The 11588-nt window shown below is 50.5% G+C and overlaps 1 protein-coding gene across 1 annotated transcript; it reads right to left on the minus strand.

The window, feature by feature from the left end:
* Positions 1–1945: 1945 nt before the first annotated feature.
* Positions 1946–8490, minus strand: LOC143694234 (uncharacterized). The gene is made up of 6 exons (XM_077179411.1): positions 8459–8490; positions 6319–6994; positions 5750–5814; positions 5066–5129; positions 4351–4426; positions 1946–3569 (listed from the first exon to the last, which is right to left on the minus strand). The coding sequence occupies exons 1-6, from the start codon at positions 8488–8490 to the stop codon at positions 3502–3504; spliced, it is 981 nt and encodes a 326-aa protein (XP_077035526.1). The 3' UTR covers positions 1946–3501.
* Between the last annotated feature and the right edge of the window lie 3098 nt (positions 8491–11588).

Genomic DNA, 11588 nt, shown 5'->3' on the forward strand with positions numbered 1-11588 from the left:
AACACAAGGCAGAGCTGGGATTTGACACGTCTTCCTTTTGGCTCTCGGGATGACAAGCGCCTCTTCCGGGACTGCGACACGCTTTGGGCGCTGGCAGAGAACGGAGGCAAAAGGTGCCAGAGAGCCCTTTCTATCGCCTTCAGCCCCTGCAGCTGTTCTGAGGGTTCCAGGGCACAGCTCGGTCCGTTCCTAGATCAAAACCTCACGGCAATATCTTCAGAACTACTACGCATCTCCAGTCGGAACCTTCTACATTCCTGTAAACAAATGAGTGCATAGAGAGGGTTTCTCCCCAGCTGAGTTTAGAGACCAATTCCTATTCTTTAGCAATACCTAGAAAACCGAATGCCTTGCCAGGTTTTAGCATCCTACACCCACTCACCCCTCCCTGTGCATTTGGTGGCAGCTTTGGGTCCCTCTGGGGGACGGCACCCAGCGTGACCCCCGCCCCTCGCCCGCCCCCCACCTGCTCCTGCACCGCCGTGGGGCTCCCTCTCCTGGGCACCTTGGGGTGCCCCCAACGGCATCAGAGCCCCGAGCCTTCACCCCGCCTTTCCCTGACCCCCAAAGAAGGCTCAGAACGAGTCCGACTGCCCCGGACAGCAGCGCAGCGCTTCCCCCAAGCCCTTCCCACACGTGCATGGCCCCAGCAAGGGATTCTGCTGCAACAAGAAAGGGGGGGCAGCCCCCAGAAGGCTTGAGGTTCCTGCCCAGCCTCGCTGTCACGGGCCAGGGGCAGCGAGAGAGGGAGCGGCACAGACGGCGGCGACGGCCCGGCACGGAGCGGGGGCCGCTCTCAGCGCGATGCCGGCAAAGCCGCAGCTCCGGCGCTGTCGGCCGCGCTGCTTGAGCGGCACGGGGGGATCCGCCGAGAGCCTCCGGCCCCGCGCGGGGACTCCCGCAAGGGCCCAGGGGCGCCGGGCTCCGGCCCTCGGGGCTTTATTCTCCGGCAGCCCGAGCCCCGCGGCTGCGGGGCAAAGAAGGAAAGGGGGCACGGGAAGAGAGGAGCGAGAGCAGGGCATGACAAAGGGCGGCGAGGGAGCTCGGGCTGTGCAGGAAAGCGGCACGGGAAGGGAAAGCCCGGGACGAGGGTACACGGAGGCTGGGCACAGGAAGGAGAGAGGGGGAACAGAAGGGAGTAGCGGGGTAGGGACAGGACAGGAAGGAGCCGGCTTTGCGGGGGGAGAGGGAATGGGGGAAAGGGAGCGAGAGAAGGCGAATACGGGGAGAAGGAAGGAGGGCTAGAGAGAGGGACAGGCGGGGAAGCCTCCCAGAGCCCCGGCTGCACCCCGAGCCCGGCCCGGCGCCTCGCCCTACCCGGGATGCTGCGGCGCTCGGCGGAGCTCGGCTCGCTCCGGAGACGCTCGGCTCCGGTCGGCTCTTGGCGCCTCAACTCGGCTCTTGGCGCCTGCATTCGCCTCTTCGGCCGAGCTCGCCTCGCTTCGGCCCAACTCCCAGCCGCTCTGTGCCTTCGGCGCGCCTCGGCTCCGCTCGCCTCGCCTCGGCTCCCCGACGGCGGGCGGGCAAGCGCCGCCGCCTCCCGTTCAGCTCGCCCGGCTCGGGGCTCTCCCGCTGCCGCGTCCCGCGGGCGGCCCGGCCACGGCGCGGACACGACCGGGAGCGCGGGCTCGGGCAGGAGCTCATTAGGCTGGGAGCGCACTGGCGCTAAGCAGCGCGCACGAGAGCAGCAGGCTCGCTTCGCCTGAGCTCGGCTCGCTTCGCTTCAGGCAGCCTCGGAAGCCTCGCCTCGGTTCGCTCGAGGCCGTCAGGGTCGGCCGCTCTCGCCTTGCTTCGGCCGAGCTCGTGCGATTCCCCCGAAGGCGGCGGCGTTCGGTTGTGGTTTTAGAAATATCCTCCTCTATCGATTGGATCTCTCTACAGTTAGATTTATATTTCTAGAATACTTCTATTAATCCAAAGAAAAACCCCATCTCTAACCAAATAAATACAAGAAAACACCTTCTTTTAAACGGTATTGAAATATTTTTATACTTTGTATAGTTATACTCACATTTATATTTATCGTTTCTTTTGATGCAATCTATTAATAATTATCTATAATATCTATAAAATTCTAGACATGTATTTAAAGTATTATCTATATTATGTATCGTATCTACTGCTGCAACTGATTTTTTCTTCTAGTTTTAAACTTTATCTGTATGTACTTATGATATCTTTCTAGACTTAGATTTCTACCTTCATATTCTTTGTATTTATCATTTTTATCATCAAAACCCTGCCTATTGACAAGTTAAAAAAACCGCTTTCTTTAACGATCTAAAAAATATTTTTATATTTATAATTTTCATATTTCTATTTATAATTTGCTCTCTAGTACGTGATAACATACCTGCTCCTGCACCGCAGTGGGGCTCCCTCTCCTGGGCACCTCGGGGTGCCCCCAACGGCATCAGAGCCCCGAGTCTGCACCCCCCCCCTTTTCCTCTAGTTAGAAACTACACTGGAACTTTTTTCTGGAAACAAAGACATGACCTAAATCCTCTCCCCATGTCCTAGACAGAGAGATGTTCAGTTCTTAGTTGACTGGGCAGCAGTTTCTTCAATAGAATGATAAACAATATGGAAACGTTTTAGCTACAAGCAAATAGGCAAATCAGAACAAGGTCCTGGTGGCCAGCCACTGCAGTTCTTCTGAAGCAATTTTTTAAACAATCAAATACTGATACCACAAAAAATAAAGCAAAAAGCTGACTACCGGCTAAGAAAGAAGGAAAAATTAACTTTTGACGACAACAACAACATTCCAAGGACACAGGCTTTTTTCCAATCTCAGACCTTATTACTACTACCTCTCTTGGGAATTCTCATCGTGGATCCCAAAAGGAATAAATCCCTCAGCGTGTCCTAAAGCACCAAGGAGCTACCTACAAGTGAAGGTGGCTACTTTCAGTGCAGACACAGCTGATGACACAGCAGTAGCACAGTTCTGTGCTGCACAGGGATAGTACTGTCTCCTCTTCTCCAGCAGCTGACTCTCTCCTGCCATGGCTTCTGTAAATGCATCAGAGCATGACCTTAAACACAAACAGGCAAGAAAACACCATCAGAAGTCTTTCATTAAGCAGTACAAGAAGGGTTCCAAGCAGAGACCAACAGAATTTCAAGGAAGCAGTATGCAATTAAACCCCCTCAGATTTGTTCAAGTAGCCGGCAAAATGGAACCATTCAGAAATGACAAAGAAAACCCCCCCAAGTATTTATACAGGAGTCCTTAATGTCAGAAAGGGGATGACAGGTTATGTTCAGATAAGATGAATGTTTATTTGGATCTATAAATAAACTTCTCTCGTGGCCCTTTGCCAAAAAATAGAACCTACAAGTGAACACCTACACCTGCCTCAAGAGACCTAACGAGCCCCTGGCAGCCACCGGCATCAAAGCGCAGTGGATGTTTCTAATCCAGGGGAAGGAGAACAATATCACCTTTTGTTCTCTCCAATTTGTTTCCTCTGCAGTCCTAGTTGCTCCTTATGATTTTTACAGTCTCTGTATCTTCTCGGGCAGCGCTGAGTCTGACGACCGGGATACGAGAGTCCTTCCCTGCCCTACGGAGAGAACCAGGAAAAAAAGTTCAAAAAAGAACAGGGCAGTTTGAAGTTAATACTTCCGACGAGAAGCAGCACCCGACAAACAGAGCAACGGTGAACAAAGCGTGACACCTCCCTGGGGACAGAAGACTTACAAACTCTCCGGGATTTACAATTCCAGTAACCAAGCCCTTCAGCACAGCAGCCAAGTGTCCCATTAGGTGGTGCTGCACCAAGGAATGATCCCAGAGGTTCCAAAGAGTGAAATGCACGTTATTGTCCAAAGACGTAAAATCTTGCAAAATAACAAAACTACAATAGATCTAAACTACATGGCAAGAGTACAAGTGTTAGCTTGAGGAGCTGGAACCATCCAGGTGAGCAACTGCTAACTGGATCCTCAACAGACTTTGAGGAACCCTTCAGGATACAGAAGGGTTTTCCCCAGCAATGTCACAGGCCGAGTTTTGATAGAAGTGCACTTGCCAGATGCTCAGAAACGTCACCCATCCTCCTCCGGGTGTCCTGAGAGAGCTGCGAATGGCTCTCACGTGGTTTGAGCTGGTTCTGTAAGGGCTCAGGGTGAATTTCACCAGATGCAACCAAACTGGGCAACTCCCAGTGGGACAGAAGGAACCCAAAGCTTGTTTTACCCAAAGCTTGGGTAAGCAGAGCTCCAGCAAATACTGAGGAAACGGACAGAACGGGGTAACAAATAATAAACATACCTTTTTTAACTTGCCTTTTTTTTTTTTTTTTCAGATGAGCAAAACAATTAAGGAGAAGGTGGAAAACTCACCGTGACTGAACATTTCATCACCTGTAAGCTGACCATCCTTAGCATAGAGGACTCCAAATTTAAAATTCACCAATCCCTGGGAAATAAAACCAAATATTATTTGGTAAACAGTCAAACAGAAGACATAAAAATTTGTTTCCTCTAATCTTTGCATACATCCTACGCATTAGAACATACATTTTATACCATCTCCTACTACACAATAATTTACCTTTAAACTTTGATAGTATAGCATAAAATCATTAACTTAAATTGGTGATCTATTATTATTTAGTTGGTGCTTCAAGTTATTTTTGCTGTCAGGTTCAAAAAAACAGGACTTCTTTTTACTGTAACGAGCAATTGATTTAGAACTCATCAAAAGCCCATCCAAATACAAAGCCGTATTCACCGGACGGGTCTGTGAGCAAGAAGTAGTCAGGCTTGTACTCACCTCTTGCCCTTCAAGAACCAATAAATCCTGTCAACAAAAACAGCATCTTTAGCCCCCTCCTATTAAAGATTCTACAAGGATGATGGTTTTATTTGTGTTTAGAAGTTTGGATTTGAAATGGCAAGATCAATGGATAAAGAGACAGTTTAAGTAGTATTAGATTATTATTCTTATTCTTATTAGCTACTGGAAGAAACAAACCATTGGTATCTATACTTAATTACTTCTATTTCCAGGAAATCATAAAGAAAAAGAACCAAACCAAAAAAAGTCACTTCCTACCTTTTGTATCTCAGGATGAAAAATGTCTCTTGGGCTCTTCTCCAGTTTCTCCAGACTCCTGGCACTGAAATGCAAATGAACGAGTGCTTTATAGGAGGGCAAGTGCACATTCCAACCCCGAACCCCCAACTGATGGCAGTTACAGCGCTTACAAAATGAATCCTTCCCAGAGCCTCTGGGAAATGGAACGGTTTGTGCAACTGCCATTTCTTCCCCAAAATACTAACTCCCAACACTTCCTAAACTGAGTTTGCATTTTAAAAACAGAAATTAGGGAGACTCAGGGTGGAGATCAGGTTGAAATTGATTTCCTTCTAAAGCACAGGGGCTCTGTTCCATCACCCTTCACTTTGGCTCCACACGGAATCACGGGGAGCATTTTAGGAGGGCTCAAGAACCAATTCTATTTCTCTCTTTTTTCTAGTGCTCTCTCTTCCTAAATAATTCAAGGCAAGTCAAATGAAAAAGGACAAGTTCAGCAGCAAATTCACACTTTTTCCCTTTGTCTGCTCAAGAACAGGCTTTAAAACCACTTCTTGCTGCCTTCAACGGTTAAGACTTGCAAAACGGTTTCGCAAGTTTGATAGGTTTATCATAAAAACCACAGAACGCAAGCTCTGAATGACAGGAAAAGGTACACAGGCAAATATCTCAGCTGATGGTGGCTTATTTGCAAACACAGACCTTAACGGAGATTGCACGGAGAATGTTTCAGTGGGACTCGAAGGGAAAAATATTTTCTGAGTACCCTGTAAACAAGAAAAGCTAGGATATATTACAGGACATACCCACGTGTTCTGCATATTCAAATAGGATTATCAATAAAAACATTTAAGAAGGAAGAAAACCAAGGTAATTTTACTCAGCTATATTTACTGCCGATTTAGAGGGAAAAAAAAAAAAAAAAAAAAAAAAAGTGAACCATAAACGCCTACAGTAGAACTTTAAACCAATTGCTTGGATAAAAGCAGCTCATGGAACATGAAGTAGAAAAAAAGCGAAACCAGTATCAGACCTGCCTATTTTCTTACCATTGCACAAGAAAATCCGACAAGCGGTAGAAAGTCACTGCCTAAAACCGATCCTAGGATGTAACCGAGAACAATGGAGGCATTTGCTAATCTAAACGGAAACCTTTTCCGGACCCTAGTGTCAAATCACACGTTTTGTCTCTCAGCAGCTCGAGGCTGGAGAGCATTTCCCCTGGGGGTCGGGAGGGTAGGGGCACAAGGGGCTGAGTTTGCCGATCGCACCTGTGCCATCAGAAGGATCCTGCCCGGCGCTCCTTGCGCTCGCCATTCTCCGGGCCATCGCTGTGTTTTACTGCTCAGCGATGCCGCTCCATCTGTTTGCGTGGAAGAAAGAGCCACGAGCACTGAGGCACTCAGCAGCCGTGTCATGCCAGCGATGTCGAGCGCTCTCTGCTCGCAAGGCTGAGCCCGCCGCGGAGCCGCCTCCGCAGCCGCTCGTCCGCCCCCGCCCGCAGCAGCGGCAGCGGCCCGAGGGAGACGGCTGCAGCTCGGCGGCTCCCGCGCCTCCGCCAGCCCGAGGGCAGCCGCCGCACAGTGACCGCGGCAGCGCCCGGCGCCGCTCGCCCGGGGCGGCTCCTGCAGCTCCCGGCCCGCGGCAGCAAAGCACCGCCTGGCGCTCCGCCATCGGCGGGCGGCAGCGCGCCCCGCCCGAGCTGAGCCCCCGCCACCGGGACCGCTGAGCGAGGCCGAGGCACCGGGCGGACGCCCCTTCCGCGCCGCTCGGCTCCGTGTGGGCGGCCGGACGGAGGCTTCGCCCCTCCAGCGTCGCTGCCGCGGCTCCGTCCCGCGTGGCACAGGCGCCGGGAGCTCCCCGCGCCCAGCCCGCTCCCCCGGCGCGCGGCCGCCTCGGCCCGCCAGCCATTCATATGGCGCGTCGGCCGTTGCGTCAGACGCCGCGCTTTACGGCCGCAGGGCCTGCCGGGAGTTGTAGTCTCGGACTGACAGCCACCGCTCCGTTCTCCGCCACCGGGAGCTGCGCTCCCGCCAGGGGATCAAACGGCTCCTTCGCTCCTGGGCGCGGAAGCACCTTAGGCAGCACCGCCCCTCCCGCATGTCCTTTCTTTTCCATTCCAACTCTTTTTTCTTTTCTTCACTCTGTTTTTCACCCCCTTTTCCACTTTCGCTCTTTCTTTTTCACTCTCACCCTTTTCCTTTTTCATTTTTTTTCTTCCTTTCTCTTCCTCCTTTTTTTTTTCTTCCTTTCCTGTTTCCTTTTCTTTCTTTCGCTCTTTCTTTCTGTCTTTCTCTATTTCTTTCTTTCTCTCGCTCTCTTCCTGTCTCTCTCTTTCTTTCTTTCTGTCTGTCTTTCTCTATTTCTCTCTCTCTTTCTTTCTTTCTCTCTGTCTCTCTTTCTTTCTTTCTCTCTGTCTCTCTTTCTTTCTCTCTATCTCTCTCTGTCTCTCTCTCTGTCTCTCTTTCTTTCTCTCTGTCTCTCTTTCTGTCTCTCTGTCTCTCTTTCTGTCTCTCTGTCTCTCTTTCTGTCTCTCTGTCTCTCTTTCTTTCTCTCTTTCTCTCACTCTCTTTCTTTCTGTCTCTCTCTCTGTCTCTCTTTCTTTCTCTCTCTCTTTCTTTCTCTCTGTCTCTTTCTTTCTCTCTTTCTTTCTTTCTCTCTGTCTCTCTCTCTCTGTCTCTCTTTCTTTCTCTCTGTCTCTCTCTCTCTGTCTCTCTTTCTTTCTCTCTGTCTCTCTCTCTCTGTCTCTCTTTCTTTCTCTCTGTCTCTTTCTCTCTGTCTCTCTTTCTTTCTTTCTCTCTGTCTCTCTTTCTGTCTCTCTTTCTTTCTCTCTTTCTTTCTTTCTCTCTCTCTCTTCCTTTCTTTCTCTCTCTCTCTTTCTGTCTCTCTCTCTGTCTCCCTTTCTTTCTCTCTCTCTCTTTCTTTCTTTCTCTCTGTCTCTCTTTCTGTCTCTCTCTCTGTCTCCCTTTCTTTCTCTCTCTCTCTTTCTTTCTTTCTCTCTGTCTCTCTTTCTGTCTCCCTTTCTTTCTCTCTCTCTCTTTCTTTCTTTCTCTCTGTCTCTCTTTCTGTCTCCCTTTCTTTCTCTCTCTCTCTTTCTTTCTTTCTCTCTGTCTCTCTTTCTGTCTCTCTCTCTGTCTCTCTTTCTTTCTTTCTTTCTCTCTTTCTTTCCCTGTATTTCTACTCTGGGATTTCCATTCTGGCTTTAGGATAAAAAAGCAGCAGTCGAAACGTTCAGGCTACCGGGGAGTGCAAAAAACCCCAAAACGGTAATGATTTTAGGAAAACTATTTCCTCCATGGGAGCCTGAAATTTTCTACAGCTGCAGGTGACATAGAGCTTTTATTTCTTCTTTTAGATAGTTTATACTTAATACTCTATTTATACAGCGCCCCCTGCCGTCTTCATGGGCGCACTGCGGGCACAGCGCCCCCTGCCGTCTGCATGGGCGCACTGCAGGCACAGCGCCCCCTGCCGTCTGCATGGGCGAACTGCAGGCAGAGTGCCGCCGAATGACGTCAACTCGTCGACACGGCGCCCCGCCCCGGCCACGCCAGCCCAGCTGGCCCTACCAAATCTCTCTGTTGATACATGCAGTAAACAAAACCAAAATCCCAGGAATACCTATCAGAAGTCTAGGAAAGAAACCTCTTGAAATTTATCCTACCTCAAATACAAACCAACCCGTCCAGAAAGTTAGCTTCACTCAAAAAACTATTTACACAGAGGTAATAAGACCAAGAAATAAAACAACACACCATATAACGAACCACCAACGAATACAACAGCGAAGGAAAAAAAAAACCCACGTTTTTTTCTTTTTTTTTATTTCAACTAGCTTCCTTTATTAGCTAGAACCAAAGATTTTGCCAGGGCTGTAACAACAACAACAACTTCTTTTTCTTCTTCTCCTTCTGAAATGTCCCTTCTCCTTCCCAAACTCCTTACAACTTCTGCGTTTGAATCCAAGCCAAAAGCAAAATTCGTGCACTTGTGAGTCCGGTGCTCCTGTCAGATTCTCTGTCTCCCTCCACATCTTCTTACACTTTCAGTCTGAACGCTGTCCTGCCCTGATGAGTTTGACAGAAGAATTGGCACATGTTAAGAGAGCATTTCCCTCCCTCCCTGCCTCCCTCCCTCCCCAGAGCTGGTTTCCTTAGCGCATTTCAATCGATCCCAAGCCCGCAATGATGCGCGCTCTGCCGGAAAGGGGAAACACGTGCTAGTGAACAGCAGCTCAGAAACAATTCTTTTCTAATGTTACCTGCTCTACTTGACTGCTCGCTAACACAAGTCTCATTTTACCATTGCAGGGAGAAGGCTGTAGGAAAATGTCTGATGAGCAGCCACAAAAGGCCTCACTCCCTGCTACACAGCCTGCAACAACCTCGGCAGAGCGGAGCAGCCAAATCACCGCGCTCTCCTTGCCGTGGGCAAGGGTAGAAGATGACTGGGGGAGGCACATAAAAAGAAGGGAAATGCTCCTATAAATGCACAGCCATTTGCTTTCAGAAGCCCAGAGTTCAGGATCTTCTCTAGGAAGCCAGACGTGACATGATATTTCTAAGATTTTCTTCTTCATCAAAGGAAATGTCCGTACATACACACTCTTACAAACGTACCTAGGGTTTTGGGGTTTTTTTTCTTCTGAAGCTCCAAGAATGATTTCCCACCTTGATTCATTCAGAAGAAACGGCCCCTGTGACTCAGGTCAGAAGGGCGGCCTGCGTTTTTGATCACGACAGCTTTTGGCTTTACCCTGTGAGCAGGAGCAGCCAGAGCTGAGGCTCAGCAGAGGCTGACCCCGGCCAGCCCCTTCCTCCCTTCCCTGTGTGTCACAATGACTTCCAGGCAGAAGGATGCAAAGCAGGTTTGTGTCTTTTCTCTTCAGTGCCAAGAGGTAAAAGATGTAGGCTTTGAAATAACTAATGACCCTCTCTTGGAACTCTCCCAAGGACAGTTTGAAAGCAAAGACAGAAGATTGCTGCTAAATCCATATGGGATAAGGATGAGAGCAGCAAGGATCCGAGGCCAGCAGCGTTGCCAGGCAGTGTCACGTCCCTGCCACCTTGTGACAAGGCACACAGCTGCAAAGCCCCAAAGCCTGCAAGCCCTGCAGCTGCCGCACGGATGGACCTGGTTCCCTTCCCAGGTGCCCAGAGGGACACCTGAGGGCAGGTGTCGTCCCCCGCCCCCCGAGGGCGCACCCAGAGCCCCGGGCAGGGACGCAGTCACTGACGGCTCTCTGGGGACGAGACCCTCCCTGCAGGTGACACCGGCTTGTCCTCTCCCTGTGGCACAGGGACCTCCAGGCTCTATGACCAGCCTCATTTTGTCAGCATCCAGGTGCTGTGCTAGAGCCAGAGGGGTCAAGGCTTTCCAGAACCATAGGATCCTTGCGGTTGGAAAAGCCTTCTAAGGACATCGAGCCCAGCTGCTGCCCCCCCAAATCAGGTCCCTAAACACCACATCTTGACATCCTTGACATGTCTCCAGGCATGGGGACTTCCCTGGGCTCCTATGCCTGAGCACCCTTTCAGTGAAAAAATTTTCCCTCCAATCCAATCTAAGCCTTCCCTGCTGCAAGTTGAGGCCATTTCCTCTTGCCGTGTCACTTCTTACCTGGGAGACCTCGGTACTTCAACCTTACCTGCTCCTTCCCTAGGCGGTCTCTGGCTTGGCTGGAGGAGAGGAGAAACACTCCCACCACAGGAATGGCAGCTCAGGAGGTCCCACACCAAGGCCAGGGGGAGCAGCCGTCCTCGCCAGAGCTCGCACGTCCCTTCTTCTCAGAGATTGGCTCTGCTTTTCCTCCCGGGCAGATCTCTGCTGAGTGCTTCACAATTGCCTGTTTGGAGGAGGGGGGGAAAAGAGGTTAGCCAAGTTTTTTATCCAGACTTAGCTGCTGGCTTTGCCTCCTCCTGACTTCCTTCTGCTAAGAAAACAGCTGCCTTTGGACTTCTAGGGGCAACTTGCACGTCATGCCTGAAAAGGAACTACAGAAAAGCGCCTCATTTATAAAGCCTCAGCCAAGAAGACAGATGCAGCTGCAGCTTCGCCATGCCCACTGCCTGCAGAGCCGGCAGGCACCAGGCCAGCTCTGCTCCTCCTTCAAGTTGTTCCCAAAGCTGCTGGAAGAACTGAAGGCTCCTTTGGCCTTCCATTGCTCGGCTTGTCCCGAGAAAGAGCTTTGAGTGTTGTTACCCCTCCAGAAAGGAAGGGCCTTTCTGTCTCACACGCTCGGTGACACAAGGCTACGCAGCCTCTGCTCCAGGTGGGAAGGGCTTCCTTCCTCCTCTGGCACCCGGCTGGCACAGGGCACAGGTTGCTCAGAGGTCCTGGGGCTGCCCCATCGCTGCAAGTGCTCAAGGCCCGTCGGTGCTCTGCAATGAGGCTCTGAGCAAGCTGCTCGATGGAAGCACGTCCCTGCCCACGGCGGCAGCAGCCTTGGAATGAGGTGATCTTTAGAGCCCCTTGCAACCTGAATTCTTCCATGATTCTGTGAACTGAAAAAAGCGGGGAAAGAAATCTGTAAAGGTCACTA

Source organism: Agelaius phoeniceus, chromosome 6 (genome assembly GCF_051311805.1).
Source record: "Agelaius phoeniceus isolate bAgePho1 chromosome 6, bAgePho1.hap1, whole genome shotgun sequence".
Classification (NCBI taxonomy): Eukaryota; Metazoa; Chordata; class Aves; order Passeriformes; family Icteridae; genus Agelaius; species Agelaius phoeniceus.